General features: G+C 41.4%; 1 protein-coding gene and 1 long non-coding RNA gene across 4 annotated transcripts in view; one reads left to right on the top strand and one right to left on the bottom strand.

Annotated features, from left to right (window-relative positions):
* Positions 1-2,292, top strand: part of LOC142601122 (uncharacterized) — a 15,575-nt gene extending 13,283 nt beyond the window's left edge. The window contains exon 4 of the long non-coding RNA XR_012834727.1: positions 2,142-2,292. This is a non-coding gene — a long non-coding RNA (uncharacterized LOC142601122). The remainder of the gene's footprint in view (positions 1-2,141) is intronic.
* EPHX1 (epoxide hydrolase 1) overlaps positions 1-19,886 on the bottom strand; it is a 23,877-nt gene extending 3,991 nt beyond the window's left edge. Inside the window, exons 1-6 of one of the 3 annotated variants that reach the window (XM_075749378.1) lie at positions 19,776-19,886; positions 8,376-8,560; positions 6,375-6,555; positions 3,980-4,207; positions 2,832-2,961; positions 2,136-2,350 (exon numbers count right to left, since the gene is read on the bottom strand). In XM_075749378.1, the coding sequence (XP_075605493.1) occupies positions 2,136-2,350; positions 2,832-2,961; positions 3,980-4,207; positions 6,375-6,555; positions 8,376-8,555 (934 nt within the window). In that variant the 5' untranslated portion in view covers positions 8,556-8,560; positions 19,776-19,886. Of the gene's footprint in view, positions 1-2,135; positions 2,351-2,831; positions 2,962-3,979; positions 4,208-6,374; positions 6,556-8,375; positions 8,561-19,357; positions 19,606-19,672 lie in introns of those variants that run through there. The other 2 variants (XM_075749377.1, XM_075749376.1) reach the window with 2 other exon arrangements.

Genomic DNA, 19,886 nt, shown 5'->3' with positions numbered 1-19,886 from the left:
ACTGGTGTAATAGTATTGGATTTCTGCTGGCTTTTTTTTTTCTTGTAAGCTAATAAGATTAAGCTCTATGTGCCAAGCAGGGTTTGCTTCCATTAATCTGGAAGTTGTCATGTATTAAACAGCATTACAGGGCCAAACCCCACCTGCCTACACATGACCAGGAGAATTTGCACCATTATCTAACAGCAAAAACATTTTAAGGATTATTGGAAAGTCATTAAGGAAGAACAAGGCTTTACTAAAAGGTCCATCTTCTGAACTAGCAATAGCCAACTGCCTTCATGTAGAACAAGGCTTAATATAGTTTGTTTTGCTTGGACAGAAAAAACACACTTGCACCTGGAACTTAGCTAATGCAGCCTAGTGCTGTGAAATAAAAGGACCATAAACTGTCCCAGCTGCTCAGAAAAACATCAGAAAAAGCTATTCCTGAGGAGCAGCAATATGTTTCAAGTTACACCCATGCAACCCAACCTTCCTGAAAGATGCCTAACACTACTGCTAGCACAATTTCATCAGTAATTGCTATTTAAACATGATAGTTGAGCTTCAGTTATCAAACAACTAACATAACTTTTTCAAACACTCGGTATTTCAGTTGTTATTGAGCACGCTTTCCAGATCTGCAGACCTAAACAAGCAATAGCCTGTTCTCCTATACTTACTGCAAGCAAAGAGTACAGCAGTTTACATACAGGAAAAATTGGCATCAATCCTAACAGTGCTTTGAATACTGGCGCTGCCTATTTCAGTCAGTTGAAAATGAACCCACGCTCTGTGCAGGTTCCCCAAAGAGTAAGTGTAAAATCCATGCAAACCACTTCGATCAAAAGCCAGCTCTGAAGCAATCAAGTATCCTATTAGCAAGCACAGTATATATAAAGAGCCAGAGACAACTTCTGTGCTCAGGACAGCTTGCAAGGTAGTCTCAGGAAGACTGTGGTGGCCTCCACAGCTGTGCTTCTTCCGGCTACCTTACACTCCCTTCTTCAGAGTGTCTTTCTCCCTACGGGAACCTGCCGCCTGCCATGCTGTGCTCTTCTTTGTCCTCAAAATTGCAGGAATGCTCCTGCTCCAGCTCCCAAAACGCAAACTTGCTGCTGGTTCCCAGTCTGTGCAGTCTGCTCTGACAAACCACACATTCTTGTCACCACCAGTAATCAGCCAGAAAACCACAGCAGAAGGAGCATGACTAGGCATCTTTCAGCTTCCCCATCTTTTCTTAAAGCACAAAAGGAATTAGAGACCAGTCATTTTTAGAAACCAAAACTCAAAGGAAGCAAAACTATTTTAAATCTGTAAAATTATCATTTTGCCTACACCTTTTAAGAATATACCTACTTCTGTAGGTAAGCTTACAGAAAACCATTAAAAAATAGTTTCCTTAGCTATGTTTATAATAAAATCCATGAGTGAATTGCTGCTGCACTAAACTAAAATATATTCAGTATTCTTGACTCAGTTGTCCAATTCAATTGCAAAAGATATTTTTAAAATAGAAACACTTAATACTCAAATAAAGTAGTTAAGCAATCTGACTGGCTCATCTAGAAAGAACATTCATAGGTACACCTTTTTTTCTCTCTTGAAAGTCTGCAAGTGATTCAGAACAAGTGAGAACTGAATTTGATTTTACTTTTAAGGGTATTGCTTATCCCTATAAATAAGCTACATTGTGTGCAGAGACAGCCAAAAGCTTCTTGTAGTTTACATCATTTGAATGTGATCCATTCCTTGTGAAGAAACTCTTTTTTGCTCTCAGCCTATCTGCATTTGAAATAGAATTACAGTCCCCAGTGACAGCAGAATTGGAAAAGTATTAAATAAACTATTTATGAAAATTGAAAATTAGGTCAGTGGCACTTAGGGCATTCTCAATTTTGATGTGCAGATTTACTGCTTCTGCGTGCAAAAGTGAGTATACTACTATATACCCATGTGTAACCTTTTCTGACTCCAATGCAGAAAAGGAGCCCACCTTTTAAAACCGCTAACCTTCCTACTTCGATTTCCGTGAAAAAACACCCCACAACTGATTATCTGCATTTTAAGCAGTACCTTTTGTTTCTATGAAGTACAACTAAAATGAACAGACTTAAGTATTCTGAGTTTAAAAGGGTTTTTGTTTGTTTTACCAACAGTATCAGGCTTTGTAGCCTGTATATGAGCGTAGCCAGACTCCAGCAAGATCCTGTAAAGTCCTTTTTCCAAGAAGGGAAACATCCGCCTAACATCTTCATCCTGGAAACCAAAGAGCCCTGGAAGATAGCGGCCCAGCAGAATGGAGAGCAGGTGAATAAATCCCATGTTCGTAACTGAGGCTAGATTTAAATGGAGTCCTTTCATATGTCTAAAAATAAAAACAGAAAAAAACCCCACAAATTAACAAAAACAAATTGAGATTCAAAGTCATTATTAACAAAAATGGACATACTTAAATTCAGACCTGCTAATTACATTATGACCTTAGCTGTACTTTGTAGTGTGGCTTTTCACACAAAAACTAGAAGTCAAAGAGGCTACTGTCAGTAATCAGCACACACTCCTGGATATTAAGCCACAAATCCTCCTCTTGTAACAAGTACGCATCCCACTCCAGAGCCCAGTGGGGCCAGTACAAAACTACTGCACAACTGTTTGAAAGAACAAGTATATAGTATAAACCATGGTATATAATTCTGGATCACTGTTTAACACCAAGCACTGAAGAGAAACACAGTGCTCATATGAGGACTTGGACAGGAACTCCCAAATGCACAAGAAATAATTATTTAAAGAATACAACAGCTTTGCATGCCAATCATGCAGCACTGTACCAAAGGGGTACTCACTTGGGAGCTATCTGGGCCAGATTGGTGCAGATGAGCCAGCCCCAGTCACCACCTTGTGCGTAGAACTCGTTGAATCCCAGTCTGAGCATCAATTCATAGAAAATGGAAGCGGCACTTACAGAATTAAAGTCTGCATTAAAAAAAAAAAACAAAAAAACCCCACCACTGTTGCATTAATTCTAGCTACACTTCTGACTGTTTAGCATTTATTCTCCCTAAAAAGGCAATGTTCAAGTTCCTAAAAAGCTACAAGTTCATTTTTTCTTGCCTGACAGACTATATGGAAACACTTGTCACATCACCCAGGGAAGGTCTGCAGAGCAAGTAGAAACCACGAGGAGAAAATCCAGTCTTCATTGCAGACTAGTGTTCTCCTACCCCCACGCTTTTCCAACTGAGGGGTTGCCAGACTCCCTTTAACCTGTAGCCATGCTCTGGCTGAGCCCTATCAGGGGCACTGAGCATCGCCCAGGCAGCGTGTTTCCACTTTGTCTACTGTGAGCACAGTCTCATGTTGACAATAGTTGGAAACTTTAAGTTTCCACTAGTAATGCATTTCTCCGCTAAATTTCTCCACTTTCACATAAATCATAACCAGGGACGTAGAGAAAAGCAAAACCAACCTTCCCCACATCTTTCACCTGCAGACGTAACTACATACTAAACTCAGTATCAGCTCCAATTTGTTGCAGCTTATATTTGTATAATTCAGAGCCGGAGCTGAATAAGCAGGTACGTGGCAGCAATCTACCATGTAGATACGTGAATCGATTTGTTTCAACTGTTGCTTCTCACCTACCTGTATAATGCTGTTCAATATGGTTTCAAAACACCAAAAAGGAACAATAACAAATTAATTTTACTCTTCCTGCTCACCCACACCCCATTCATTGACTTATGAATTGTAATTCATGAGTTGATACTTCGTAACTTTTTATAGTCCTTTGTAAATTGTCTATACATTGCTCCTGAAACTAATGGTGTCATCTGAACTCACAATCTTATCTCCCTCTTCCCACATTACACACAGGATCTTTGTTTCTACACTGGGAAAAGAAGAGGAGACAGGAGTTACTGTTCTGTTAATAGGGACTATCTCACTGTGAGACTAGGCTGGGCTTAGCTCAGTTTCTTCTCATACATCATACCTTTTTTGTGGGGTGCTTCTGAGAAACCATAGCCAGGGATAGATGGGCAAATGACTTCAAAAATGTGTTCATCGCTGAGGCCATGGCTCGCAGGATCCGTCAGGAGAGGGATGATTTTGTAAAACTCATAAAATGAACCAGGCCAACCATGAACCATTAATAATGGCTTTGCAGACTGGCCTTCAGGCAAACGAGGAGGCTTTACGTGAACAAAATGGATATCAATGCCTGTAAAAATAAAGTAATTAATTAACATGCCCAAATTTACCATGACACTGAAACTAAGCACAGAACTGATTATGAATAGGGGTTTTTTTCTGAAGTCTTATTTTGGTGATCATGCAAACACACTGCACTTCTCTGGATCCATTTATCAAAGTACCTTAAAGTACTTTATAATGGACAATTAAGCAGCAGAGCAGCCAAATGAGGTCAGCATATTTCTGTTTTAAAATAAATTGGCAAATTAAAACACAGAAGTGAAGCAATCTACTAACAGTAACACAGTGACTCACACAGCTTAAAGGCAGAAGAGATTATATCATTAGTCCAAGTGCCCTTAAATTTTACCTAAATGTCCCTATATGGCACTAGATAGGCTTCAGCCAACCACAGGTTTTTCTTCCTGAAAGACATAAAGTTGCAACTGTGTCCATCATAGCCAGCAGCTGTTTGGGGACATTAATCACTTTTCTTGTTTTGTGCGTGCCTTACTCCCCATTTGAACATGTCTGGCTTCTTTCTCCAGCCATTGATCCTAATATTACAGCAAAAGGAATGTAAAAAGCCTTCAGCAAGCATTCTCTGTCTGTGGAAGCCTCTTGTAATCAAGTCACATATCTTAGCTGCTGATAAACTAATCATACTCAATCAAGGATTTGAAAAAATGCTTTGATAAAAGAGTTAGTGTTCAATTTTGCAGGTTTTTTTCTACCTTTTGTCTAAAGCTTTCAATATCTCTTTAAGTGAGTAAACCAAAACAGGAAACTATGTTCTATAGTACCAGTCTCCCCACTGTTAAATAAAAAGGTAAAAATTGCAGTCCTATTTCCGTTGTGATCCTTACAATACGTAACCAGTAGGCTTCACCCAGCATTGCGCTAGTTGCTTGAGGTGACCTGCTTTTCCTCAAACCTGTTCAAGACTTTGCTTTCCAGGAAACAATAATTTGCTTAGTAGAGCCTGAATGCCTCGCTTCTTGACATATTTAAGCACATTTTGCTCACATCAACTCTAGCTCACCAGCAGTCCCACCCAGTTTCACTGACTGAGATTTCCCCATCCTTGACAATCCTGTGGATTTCTGTTTTCTCTGAAAAACTTTCAAGTGATGACAGAAGCTAGGAATCTGATATACAGCATGTTTGATCTTGTCGTTTCATGGCTCATCTCTAATCATTCCCAGTGTTGAAATTTCTCTTCCTATTCTATACGTAGTGCATTGTGCTTAGCTGCTTTTCCCTTTATCTCAGATGATACATTTTTTTTTCTTTTAAGGGAAGACCTTTTGCTTTTATCTTTTTCAGCACAAACCATGTTTTATACATTTAAATAAAATCTTCATGTTCTAACTGCTGTGTAACAACCATTATTGTCCCAAATCCATTTTAAATATTATGGTGAACTGCCCCATTTCAAGTAATGTACAATTATGGGTGCAAGTACAAATGTAATAGCATCATCTCAAGCTTGAATTTTGCCATCAGGCGAGACAATTGCCTGCTTTGCTCTAAATCTACAGCTGTACCCCCAAATGACCCAAGCACAATCCTAATTCAAGCATTTAAAATGTCTAGTTTGACCAAGCTCCAGCACCAGCAGACGGTAGCTGAATGGCCTCTTTCAAAAGGTGTCTGTGCTTTGAATGAGAAGACGAACCATTCACACACCTGGCAGCACACCAACCCCACGGAAAAGGCATTCTGCTTTTCTAGGCCTATCAGTGCTTGAAATGGTGCAGCAGAGCACATCTGCCCTGCCAAGCAGGGACAACCTGAGCAGCCAGCACACCCAGCTGAGGAGAGGGCTGCCAGGCTGGTGGCATCACCACGACAGCAGCAGCTGGGGAACTACATGGAGCAAGAGGAGGCATCTGTGGGTATTTTTGCACGATTGCATGCAAGTCAGGGAACATGTGTACATCTGAAGATCCAGTTCTGCTTCCAAATGCCTGTTCGTGGCTCCTGTTAACACCAGCTGACAACCCATCCATGCACAAGGGAATTCCATTTGTCATTCCTTGTCCTAAAGGCTTTAGTTACGATGGGAGTTTCTTGCCGCTTCAGCAGCAGTGCCAATGATCCATGCCATGGCAGCCTGTCATTCTTACTACTGAGATCACTTGTAGACAAGATTATGTATTGCTGTTTATTTTTTAAGGGAAAGAGCCACACACCTTGAATCTTAGTTTTGAATTGTGGGTACTTGTTGAGGACTTCAACTTGTTTCTTCCAATTGAACTGGTTTTTCCAGTAGGAGACAACCTTCCTGAGATACACTGAGTTAATTCCATAATGGAAGCAACTGTTCTCCAGTGGTTCAGTGAATCGAGCTTGGTCAAGTCTCCTAAATAAGTCCTAAAGGGAAAAAGAAAGAAGGGACATTACAAGCACTTGTGTCTGCCATCTTGTGCTCTACTGTGCATAGTTTCTAGTTAGTCCCAAGTGAAATGAGAACATGAAAATAACATCTCTAATGACACCTGTGCATTTTGCTGATGCTCTATCAGCTGTTCCAATTCTTTTTCTCCTCCAAATGGCCTCCTTCCTCTTCCATTTACAGCTGTTCTTAACACTCTCTCTGTCTTTGTTTTGCAAAGATGGCTAACCTATTTGTCAGGCTGATAACCACAGAGGACAATACACTTTTCTGACAGCATTGTGGCTTCACAGCTTAAGCGTTGTTGCCTTTCCACAGTACTTTGCTCCCCAGGTTACCCGCAAGCCCAATCTCACAACCAGTGCATGGATCTGGCCCGAACAAAGGGGCTGGGTGTCTTCACTGGGAAACGCTCTGAGGGATTTCACATGGCCACCAAGTTGGTGAAACTAGATTGGAGTCAAAGTTTCCCAATCGTGAATAACTATTAAAGTGACCTTCCTACTGCACTTCAAGGTTAGAGGGGATGCTGACAATACTGCAAAAATCAGTCCAAAATCACTCTGCAGGGAAAGACAGCCAAGAGCCTCTTCCTACTGTAAACAGGACCACAGAGTAGTTGAGGGTGGAAGGCAGGTCTGGAAATCTAATCCTGCTCAAACCTCTCTGGGGTTTAAACCTGAACAGCATTTTCCAATACAGCAACAGAGGTAGCTCTCCTTCTGACTAAGACGAGTTAGGTGTATACACTGGTTTATGCCTCGCACTGAGCAGGCGGTCTCAGCCTAGGCAAGATGTCAGTACATAAGCTAACTGTTCCGGCATTTAACACCTGTAGAGAAGGCACAGATTTTTAAATGAAGTTTTTAACATGTCTTGACATATGTGCTTTTTGTCCATGCTCAACACCTTTTAAAAAAGGTTTTAGTAGTTTACACTAGGATAACTCCTAGTTTATGTAAGAAACAGTTTTCTACCAATGGATTATGTTGCAATAGCTGTCATAATACAGAATTCCATGTTTCAAAAACATCTGTAAATTAGAAATTATCTAGCTTTGTGTCTGCAGTGTAAGGGGAAACCATATTGGAGATCAATGCCCATTGCTATTAATAAGGAGGAGAAACAAAGTGTTGAAGAACCCAGGCCTTACTGAGAAAATAGGAATCCATTATAAATGAATAATATAAGCAATCCCATGAGTACTGTTTGAACCACTACTCCACACAGATCTATGAAACTGTGCAATCCCTGACTTAAACACACACAAATCTTGCATTCTAACAAATTCTGCAATGTATGTGTTTACTGTAATTACTACTGTGGTATTAGCATTGACCAAAATAGATCATTAATTACAGAAGAATCAGCATCCAACACAGCTGCAAACAAAGCAGTCAAGAAAATGAGATATTTGTAATTGCTTTTGAAAGGAAAAATAACAAATAAAGACATTGTTCTTATTCTAGTCTACACAATCGAACTGAGGAAGGTGCACAAACAGGAACACAGAGTTGAGTAATCTGTAATATGATTTTTATGTTTATTAGGCTTTACAGAGGAGGTTTATTTACTAGCAGTGTTGCAACAGCCAGCTAAGAACAAAATTGGATGTGAAATCTGCCCATCCATACCCATCTTCTGAAGTACTGAAAAATCCCTTCCCCCATATCCTGCACATCATTGCTCATTCTCATAAATGTAACTATTGGTTCAATTGAAAAATTACTTCCAAACAAGTTCTACATTTATTTGGTCATTTCTTACTTCTCTCTCCCCGGTATAGATATTTGCTTACGCTTAGCTCTTCTTCTGTGGTTTCCACCTTAAATGGCCAAATAGTTGTATCTTCTTCAGTGTCAGGCTTTTGCCCCTTGCCCCACCATCCCTCTTTGAAGGGTAATGTCTCTTCTTTCTTCTTAGAAAGAAAGAAATAGATGATGACTGTCCCTAGAACCAGGAATACTTCAAGCAGCATAATGTCTGCAAAAGAAGAACAGAACTCTGGTAAGCCCAATCAGATAGTTCAGAGACATGCAACGTACTTTGTCAACCTACACAACTTAAATGGGGAGAAATTACGTGTTTTACATAAAAGACATTTAATAAAAACAGAACTCAAAGCAAGTCAAGAGATCACATGGCTTGGTAATTAAATAGTCCTCTAATTAACATGCCACGTTGGCTTCCTCAGTGGCCGCTGATTGCTGCTAAACTTCAACAGTAAAGGAGGTGACTGTGGGTATAATTCAAGTTCAATGCTTTCTCTTCCTCTTGAAGCTCTAGATTTCCCACAAATCCCAGAGCAGAGCATCTCCTCAGTAAGGCTTACATATCTACTGTTATAGATATGGAAGGATAAAAACCCAAGACAAAGAGAATAAAAAGTGAAGAGCATGAGGGCAGCCACCTTGTACTTCCCAGTCAGCCTGGAGGGAGTGGGGCAGGGATGTATTTACATCACCCTTGAACAGCAGTGCAAAGGGTAGAAGGACCTTCCCTTTCTTTCTCCCTCTGAACTGTTTTAAAGAGAAAGTGGAAGACCACGTGCATGCTCTCCTGGCTCTAAAACACCCTTCCCAAAGTGATAAAATTCTGTCAAAGTGAAGAACAACCTGATTTCACAGCATATCTGCACAACTCAACTGCAGGGCTGTTGTGCTTTAGTCAAATAGAACAGCTTAACAAGAAGAAAAAAAAAATCCATTTTGAATATATTTGAACTGTTTCATGCTACAAGTAGAAAAAAGTTAGACTCTTTAATAATTGATGTTTTCAAGCATCCCTTTAAGTATGAAAATGTTTGTAAGGTGGTTTGAGGAACAGTACTGTCATCATTTTAATGCATAATTTTAAAGAATGTCATGTTTCAAACACTCATTTGCCAGGGAATTGGTAAGACATGAAGTTTTGAAAAACTTCTGCAGGGCAAGCATTGTTTGTGACACAGAACAGTCTTCATTCTCTCCAGAGCTGGAAGGTTTTGTTGGTTTTGCTGCTGCAGAGTAATTCAATGCTCTGAAATTGTTCCAAGAGTCAACAGAATGGACAAAATTTATTCCTGGATCGGGACAAGAATTGTAACACAGTTAATGGGAGTTCACATGATTATAACAGGAGTAAAACTGACCAGTCTTGCAAGGGCCTTGATGTGACAAGACACATTTTAGTCAACCTCTTCAGTTTAATTTTCTAATGGCTGACAATAAATAGAACAGTCACAGTAAGCACCCACTAAAACGTTTGCACAGAAGTCTGGCACTGTGCAGATAGGACAGCAAGCTACAAAAATATACTGCTTATACATGCAAGTGCTACAGCTTTGAAAAGTGACCTGATATTCCTTAATCCTCAGGCTGGAGAAACGGGAATGATAGGCACTGAAAGAACTCGATCTGTTTATTCATTTCACTGGTCCTTCCATAATTTCTGTTGTTTGAAGAAGTGCTAGTTTTTCTCCACAATGTTCTCTGGAGCACAAGACAACAATCTTTTCCTACCTCCACCATACTCAGGCCATAACTTACCCCAAAATTAAAAAGTTTGTCCAATTTCAGCTTGCCTCAACACATAAACCAAGGCAGTGTAGGAGCCTCCAGAGCACAATTAAATTTTACTGCAAAGCAGAACTGGAAGGGCTTTTAGAAGCCTCAAAGCACTTTACATAGAAATAATACCTACCACAGTACTTAATAGCATCTCTATTACTAAGTCTTCACAGAGAACAACAGCAACTTCCCTGAAATCACAGCACAACTCAGGCCATGTCTAGACTACAAAGGTTCACCAGCATAACTGTGTAAACACCACATACAAAATATTCAAACTCTTGGGCAACTTAAATATATTTACAAAGTCCCACGACAAACAGCCATGCCAAGAGAAGAGAGAGCTGCTGTCAGTGCCAGCCCCATTGTTCAGGCAGGATGGCTGAGGTACCTAAAAAAAATAGAGGACTCTCTCCTGGCTTATGCTGTATCAGCATCATGGCCTCTGCCAACATGGTGGCAGAGGCACAGCACCTAACACAGAACTGCTTTATCCAGGAACAGAATCTCGGCCCGTTCACCAGCAAGAAACTCATGTGTCCTAAGTCACTGGAGTACCCAGAACTACAAAAATATTTCTGCTTCCCCCATCTGCTCTCAAGGAGACTTGAGAAATCACAATTTTTGCAGCAGAAGACATGGGAGGGATTGTGTATTTTGCATTCACACTGGAGTGTGGCATACAAAGAACTCACTACATGAAAAAATACCCATTTTTGCAAATAACTCAAAACAGACTTTAGGATGAGCTTGTTTACAATCCAGCAATAAGTGCCAAAATCCATTTCACATCTCACAAAAGTTACATCTTATATTGCAGAGAACCAGGGCCAGTGACATTTATTTGCATGAGATGTCATTTTGACTTGGAAGAAGCCACCTCTGATACTGGTTGGATTATTTTTTGCTAACAGAGAGATATCCCAAGTTGCTCTCTATATTCAATCTCTCTCAGTTCCCTTGAAAGTGCCTGTAAAATTCCTAATTACAACAAACACAGGGGCCTAGAACTCCAACTATGCTAATTTTTTTTCTGAGAGCACAGGAGGTTGAGAAAGGCCAAAGCACGTCAGCAGTATTTTAACTCGCATCAGTTCATAGCATGCTCAAAGGGATTGTTTTGCTAGTGATGAGTTACTGGAACGCAGCACGCTCCTGCCATCCTCTCCAGCCTGCGCTGAGAGGAAACCACTTAGAGCAAACGCACTCCATGATTTCCCAAGTTTGTTATTCAAGCTAGTTCTCTAAAACTCCTGTGTGTTATTTGAACAGCAGAAAGCAGCCTCAGTCGTAATGCATCTGCACCAGAATTTCCTCCGCTAATCACTACTGAGCTGTTGTGAGATGGAAGTTATTAGCCCCTTACACTTGTTTGATGATACAGCAATACAGCACCATGAATGCAGAAGGAGAAATAGGTACAATAAAGCTTTTCTATACTTGCAGTTTTCAGAGATGTAAAACAACAAAGTGGTGGTGTTTTTATTCTCTGAAGTCTCTTGATGAAACCATGCTGGCATGTTGCCTTTAAAAATGACTACTTCAAAGGGAGTTCATGTTTTAGTGTGGCTTTTTCCTCTTTTTATGTGACCAAAGGCAAGACCTTAGAAGGAAATATTTCCATTTATTCCATGGTCAAGTACTTAGGCTCCAAGACTTTGCTGTACCCCAGGGTGGATATTGTTTGTAGACAGCACTTAAATACCTGTAGGATAAAAGTACTCTGTAAGAGTCCAAGGAAGAATGTTTGTGTTTTGCTACTTTCAAAACATGTCTTGAAAGAAAAATGTTGAAGCGTGATGGATCTAGTAAATAGCCCAAAAACTAGCTCATCTTGAAGAAAGCCAAGTGCATATCAAGAAATACGTTGTTTGCAAGAAAACCCCAAAACTTTCCACAGCATCTTACTGCTCCTTGTTGAAAACAACCCTTGTTTTTCAGCATTTTTTTGCTTTTTGATTTGCACTGTCCTCTGTTCGTGCACTAACAGCAGAGCTAATAGCTCCACAGGAGCAGAGCAATTATTATTTACATCAAAGCTATGTCCTGTCTCATGCCCTGTCTTCATCAGTATCCAGTAACAGATGCCCTGGAGAACGGTGCTATTCATTGTTTAGAGAGGTCATCTATGAAAGAGCTTAATTGTAAAATCCCCATCTTGTTCTACTAGTAATCATTCACCTTTGCTTTGCAGCATTAGAATCCATTTGAAACATGTTATTGGAGAAATAAGCAACTGGAAAGACTTTCAACCTAACGTTTGGACACCTGTTTTGGCCCAAACGCTACGCAACCCAGCTACTATGGCTTGAATGATGCACAATACCCGCAGCTCTGAGTGGTGCTAATAAATCACGTAAGTGCAAAATGTGCAGCAAAAGCTCTAAGAGACCACGCTGCCTTCAGACATGTGCCAGAGGTGATCATGGTTTAGAGTTAATAACTAGCAGACTACGAGGTGGCTCAGAGCACTTAGCACACTCTGATGTTGTCGGATACAAGGTTTATTGATTAATAATTACTCTGCAGGAGAAATAACAGCTCAATTTAAAAGTGATGTTTCCGTTTATGTAACGGAACAAAAATAAACTCCCCCATTAGGCTTTACTGAAAAGGCACCCCTCTGCTGCAGCGTCTTTGTTTACAGATCGGTTGCCTGAAGAGCACCAATTGCAGGTTATTCTTCCCAACTGATCTGTAGGAAAAACAGCCCACTGAAGGACTTCAAGAACTGACGGCTCCTCTAAAAGGGTCCCCTAGCACTGACAGCCTAAAAGGCACTAAGACATGGCACAGTCCCAGAAGCCTCACTCTCAGCGTATGCCCTACCATCTCCGGGCATCACATTTTTGTCATTATGTAACACCAGAAACAGACAGAAAACCATAAAGACATTTGTATAAGAAAAGCTTCCTATTTATGTAGTTTATGGAGCATTATGACAAGCTTCAAAATAGCTTAGTGACACAGGAATTGCTTTGCATACAACTGATAACATCTCCCAGGTGAGCATAAAATGATGCATTAACATCGTAGGAGAGGAGAAGAGGTAGGCATCAGATGAAGTAAAGCGTCCTACACAAGGAAGCAAATCAAAGACAGGAAATACAAATCCAACAGAGTTTCTGGCTTGTCTTGATAAGAAATTTAGCATTTACATTTTTTATTGCCACAGGGAGGTGGCACACAATGCTATCTCCAAAACAGCAGGAAGAGATGATATCATTCTGTTCCACAATCTTTTTCTAGACTGTTCGCAATCAGGAATTAGCCAGTACAGCGGGAACCTAATTAGAAGGCTACAACCAAGGAAAGGGGTCACATCCCCAAAGAAGGAGAAAGCATGCTCTCTCTTCTCCCAGGGGGATGGCTGGGCCTCTCCCAGGAGCGGGACACACTGCACCTGAGACAGGGTCGGGGGTACACCTCCATCACCACTGAGGAACGCCCCACGCCTGTGGTGGTGAGGCACTGCTTCCTTGCAGCTCTTCATCTGCCTTGCCCCTTGGACAACAGTAACCATCAACAGAGAGCCAATTTAATGCTCTGGGGGTACCCATATGCATCACCCAGAACTTTTACTTACTCATGCACTTCATTCCAGGGGAGTAGTTGATTACTTTATACAACATAGTGCCACATAATTTTTTCCTACGATACTATGACGGTCAAGTGGTATCATGTCTTCGGTACTACACTGAAATCTGATAGGCACAGAGACCCAAGCCTAGCTAAGCATAAAAGAAAAGTAGCATGGGACTAAGTTCACTGGTATCCACTTTGCCTCACCCAGAAACGGCATATTTATGCAACCACTGGCCAGTCAAAGCTCATATCACAATCAAAATTTAAAATACTGCATGCCACATTTTTAAGAGGAAGATACTTGACTTACAAGAACACATATTTAAGCAATACTATTTGCTCTTTCATATCTGTGCCCAACACATTCTTATGTCCTGCTTAAAAATGTCTTGTTTATCTCAATTTTCCTTATTTTGCTTCTATTATGTTCGAACAAACCCACTCTAAACAAAGCCTGCAGGCCACATAAACGCAAACTGTGTGATACCTGCTATTGTGACCTATTAACTACGTGCACAGTTCAGAGGAAAGGAGATCTACTCTCCATCTGCAATACTTTCCCTTTAGGACTCTACAGACATAAGAGCTGCTGAAGGACTCTTCAATCAGTACTGTTCAGTCAGGATAATTAAGGGCAAAAGAACTGTTTAAAATTTCACAATAATGCATTTGATAGCTATAACGTTAAGGTTAGACCACGCAAAGATTTCATCCTATTTATCCTGCCCAGCCTTTGCTCTATTTAATGACCCTCAAATTCCAATAATAACAGAGGTTTTTTTGCATGAATGCAGAGAAGCAACAGAAGCCTGGCACACAACTCAGGAGTGAACACAGCTGAAAGCTGGGTCTGCTAGACAGAGCTCTCTCAAATCACACGTTACAGTTAAAAAAAAGAAGGATATCATGCCAGTAAAAAGTTTTTTAAAACGTTCGTAGACACTGTCCAGCCAGCTAAGTGACATAGCCCAACAAAATAGATTCCAAAGAACATGTTGAGCTTTACTTCACTTTGAATTTCTAATGTCTGAAAAGAAATTATGAATACCACATTGTTCTCTTTTGCCTTCCACCAGAGTTTCTAGCAATAATGAGGTTAACCTCCTCATCCTATGCCAGTATCTGCATTTTACAGAGAGGGGTGGAAAAAAGTGCAGATGAACCAAAAGAGTTAGATATTACAGATAAGGAAATGAGATCAAGGTAATTGTTCCTCAGGCCTTAAAGGAAATTCAGGCACTATTTTTAGCTTCACTAAATCCTCCAATACTAAAGAGTAAAAGGTTGCCTTCCTCCCCTGCGATAGTATTATGGCCAGTTTTTTGCCCGGTCTGATCTCTAGATAAGACTCCGATGCATTCCCGCACTGCTTGGTAGTATGGCACAGCGTGTGTCCTTCTGTTTACTGTGGGATTTTCCATTAGTCTAATTCTCTTAAGAGTCTTCAGTGAAATCAGAGAGGGAAAGATCTTCTTTAACTAGCAGCTTTACAAGCTTTTTGTATTAGCACCATTAGAAAACTGCGTTACTAAAACCTTTAATTATTAACACATGCAGAATTGACCTGTACATGGCACCTGAGAGGGAAGAAAAAAAAAAAAAAGAATGCAAACAGTTTGAAACTTTGCACTCCAAAGTATGTAAGAACAAAGTACATAACAAACTTTCAGTTAAAAAAAGGTGTGGAGATGGAAATGATGAATATAAAGACTGCCAGAGGAAATTTCTGGCAATCTGCAAGACAGTAAGATGAGGTGCAGCCTGTAAATTTAAATTAGGATCATGACTCCAAGTAGTAAGGGCAGCATGAACAAAAACGTGTATGACAGTGTAAAAACAGAATATTTTTTTTTTAATTAAATTGTGACTATGGAAACAGGAAGAGATAGAAACTTGTTATCTCTCTACGAAGACTTCATTCTCAAAGAGTAAAGGAACTTTGAATGATGAGAGAGGAGGGGAACAGATGGTAGTCATCATTTTCTGTCAAATAACTGCAACACCAAAAGGATGTGCCAGAGTAAACACGTAACAAGAACAATTCTTGCTACTTCATCTCTCTCTTAATAACAACTAAATATTTAAGTTCTCTTTGGATTAGAGGCTTCATCTAGAAAAGTGCACTACCTGTACCCACCAGATTAATTAACACTCATGATGAAGCAGCCAAGAGGACTAGGTCCTTCAACAGAGCTTTATTTTTGATTCATAATACATGGACATTTAACCTGAGAGAAAGATTCATCTTGTATTAGAAAGCAAAACATATTCAGGGCAGCCAGCACATACAGAACAAACTTGTAGAGCAATAGCTACGTGTCTTCATTGCAAAGTTCAAAAGAAGAAAAAAAAAAAAAAAGACTGCTGGGTGCAATAAATATGAGAAAAATTGCTTGAGGTACAGAAAGGACAACAAAAAAAAATTTTGCTGAGCCTTTACTTGTAGATTACACCTGATAGTCTCCAACAGAGATGTTTCCAAAAAAAGTTGGAGGATTGTCAGAGAACAGTTCACTTTTCAGAGAAGAAACCTAGAAAACAGCTCCTGTTCTTTACCCCAGTAGGATCCCTCCATAAAGATGATCACAGATAATTTCCTCATTCTGGCAAATGCATTAGAAGACAGCATCATACACTGTTGAAATAAGGAACTAACAAAGCATGGCTACCACAATTCCCACAAAAAATATTCCCAGCCCTGCCAATCAGAAAGCATTTAATCAATAACAATATGCTTAAGTATATATCAAAGCTGATAATACCACTTTAAAAAAACAACCATAAAACCCAGGGTACGTTCAAATCATTGTGTTAGCCATCCTGCTATGACCAAGATATTAAAGCAAATGCCATTTTAGAGGTATTTTTGTGCTTTACTATTTATGTAAATAGATATTTACACACACAATGATGCTTTTAATTAAAAATATGTGTTCAGAGGAAGAATCTAGGACTTTTTCAGTAGTAGTATTCAGAAGGGAAACAAGTATTTTCAGCATTAATTACAAGCAGACCAAAGCTCTTCAGAGAGAAGCAAGACACTCTACTTTCCAAGTGACTTTTCTTTAGGGACTTACACAGTAATTAGAGATCTATTTGCCACATTTGGAACTTGCACATTAAAGAAGCCTGCCCTGGCTCTGGGATTGTGCGTTTCATGAAGAAAATACTCTTGCAGGCTCAACGAAGCAGTGCATACTCTACCACAAAGGTAAAGCTTTACCACTGCTGCTCTGGCCACAAAATTTGAATACACCAACTATGATACAAGAAACGTGCACAGGAATATGTAAGATAATCAATTCATTTTGCCTAGAGCTATAAGCTATACTTCACTTACCCTCCCCCCCATCCCTGCTTTGCTACTTCTCCACTAACAAATTACTTGACAAACTATTACTGAAGAAACAAGAACTTCTGGGAGTATTACCATTCTAGAATTATTACCCCAAACCTTTTTATTTACCTGTTGTAATTACTTAGAACAAATTGGCCGTGTATATTCTACTAAGAAGCCTGAACTTGTTTCACAGTGCTTACTGTATTTAAACATTGCAGTTCTACGTTTAAAAATACTAGGTAAGTCTGAGAGCTTTGCTGAAACCCTAGATAAACAAACAGGATGAAAACATGGTATTAGCCTACTGAATGACCAAATATAAGAAGTATAATAGGTCAACAGAGGAGAAAAAAAAGGTCTTTTAAACCACATAGTAATCCAAAATGTATTTTGGGCAATTCATACAGATAAATTGCATGTGGATTCTAGCTGCACTGGTTATTACCAGCTGTGCTCATTTCAAATTATTTACTTCAACACCATGATTGCCCCTATCAAAAAAATAACAAATTCAGAAGAAATAAAAAGCAGAGTTTAAACAAGTCATACACAATTTTTTATATATTAAAAGAGACTGGAAAAGATGTAGAACAGAGTCACGAACTTGACACTGTGCCAGGACCCTTCCCACAACGACTTCAGCTCTGACAAAGATCTAATCCTTGCCCTCGGACAAATTCAACTGTGGATTGATTTTCAAAGCTGCCTAATTGCTTTTGGTGCCTGTCTTCCATCGATTTTCAGTAAGCATTAGCAATTTGTACACTCAAGTCTCAGTTTTAGCTTACTTCAGACAGGAGTAATACTCTTTTCAGAGGGGAAGCACGGCATCTCAAAAGAATAGTGCCAATCGAAATATTAACCCTGCATTTGTGGCTGCGTAAGTAAATTTGAGACAGTGGGTTTTAAGACTGATCCTATCTCACAAGTTCACCTGCAATAACTAGGTGAGTTTTCTTATTTTAGATAAAGCTATGCTATGAAAAGAAGGGAAGAGAAAGCAGCCTAATTCAACAGAATTGGAAAATTAAGCAATGTATTTGATTATGATGTGTTTTAACTACAGGTCAAAGTCAAAATCCCAACTGAATTCTGACAAACTGAGCCAAACTTGAGGACCAAGTGCACCATTTGCTTAGTCTTTGCAGATTGCTCAGTTATGCAACAAAATACGGTCATTAAACAGTTTTCTTCTCATGCCTAAAATGCTTGTTCAGCAAAGGGAACTATGTATATGGTAGTCACTCAAACAATTTTCAGGTTTGGCAAATGACCCATAAACAACAACAGTTCAATTTCATATCCCCATTTAGACATGAGTAAAAAAACCAAACCAAAACCAGACTAAACCATTCATACACCGTTAAAGCCACTTTAACTAAAACAGGAAACCTGGCCAGATTCCCAACGAGCACTAAGTAAAATTGTTATTTCCATAAATACTGTCAGCAGTAAGGCGAGCTTATCAGGAACCTTAAGCTGGACAAATGGCCTTGGCTCCAGCAAGCTGTTGGGGAACGTCACATCTACCCTCCCTCCAGAAAAGTCAATGAGGGCCTTCCTGTTCCCAAAATCAACCCAAAAATCCCCACCCAGCCCACTGCCATTATTCAGGCTCAAATAATACCCATTGTTAACAGTATTTTGATACTGCCAGCTGGCAGAGGGGCACACACAGTTTTTAAAATAAAGGTATTTAAGGCATGTAGGCACAGAGCCCATTTTAAACAGTCCCCGGTTCCCTCTCTCTTAGGTGTTCAATGTCTGCAGGCTGGGCAGGAGACACCGCACACAGAACAACCCGTAAAAGTAATTTCATTTACGGGATAAAAAGTTCAGACCGGGTTTCTCGCTTCGCTCCTCTTCCCCCAGCTGCGTACCGCCAGGCTGTGAGGGCTGAGCCGCCATTTAACCCTTCCACCCCCCGCCCCCAGCCAGGGAACTTGGCAAACGCTCCTCGCCCGCAGCGCCGAACTGCCCTCAGCTCCGGCCGCCGCCGGGGGGGCGCCCTCGCAGTCGCGCGACGGGCAACGGCCGCTGGTCAACGGCGGCGGGGCAGGACGTCGCCTGACGAGGCGAGGCGAGGCGCTGCCCTCCCCGTCCGGCCGCCGCTACGCGAGCGGGGCGAAGCCGAAACGCGCGCTAAGCCCTGCGGTTGTCTTGCCGGGCGGCTGCGGAGCGACTCGGAGCGGCGGAGGTAAGGCACAACCCCACCGCTGAGGGGTTTCACGCCCCTCCCCTGAGGCGAGGGAGCAAGCCCGCGGGCGTCCCCTCGCACCCTGCCCGTCAGCCACCCCCCGTCGTTACCTGCCGCGGCCGGAACGGGGACCACGGGGACCGCGCACGCCTCGCCCTGCCGCGCTCGCCGTCGGGGCCGCCCACCGGCACGCCAGGAGAGGGGCCCGGCCGGCACCGTGCCCCTCCGTCCGCAGCCCTCTGGGAGATGTAGTTCCTGCCGCGGAGGCGGGGAGCACCGGGCCGCGACCCGGGCCGCAGCTGAAGCCTTCTCCGGCTCGCCCCAAGCCGCCCGCCTCCGCGGCCACCACAGCTGAAAACGAACGAGCACACGGCCGCGAAGGGTTTGTCCCCTTGACCCCGGCCCCAGGCAAAGGGCATTAGTACCTGCTGCCTCCGGCCGCTGGCAGAGCTGGTGGCTCCGTGCCTACAGCCCTCAGGCACGCCGGGGTTCAGCGCCCGCCAAAAACTGGGGAGCACCGGGGCTCACCTGGGCTCCAAAGCACAGGTGGTCACAGTGTTACAGGCTTCAGTCCAGCAAACGCTAATTCACTCTAATTCATTCTAATGCGAGAATTGGGACACGGCCAGGCAGCAACTA

This window comes from Balearica regulorum, chromosome 3, assembly GCF_011004875.1.
Source record: "Balearica regulorum gibbericeps isolate bBalReg1 chromosome 3, bBalReg1.pri, whole genome shotgun sequence".
Lineage (NCBI taxonomy): Eukaryota > Metazoa > Chordata > Aves > Gruiformes > Gruidae > Balearica > Balearica regulorum.
This window is presented reverse-complemented; position numbering and strand designations above follow the sequence as displayed.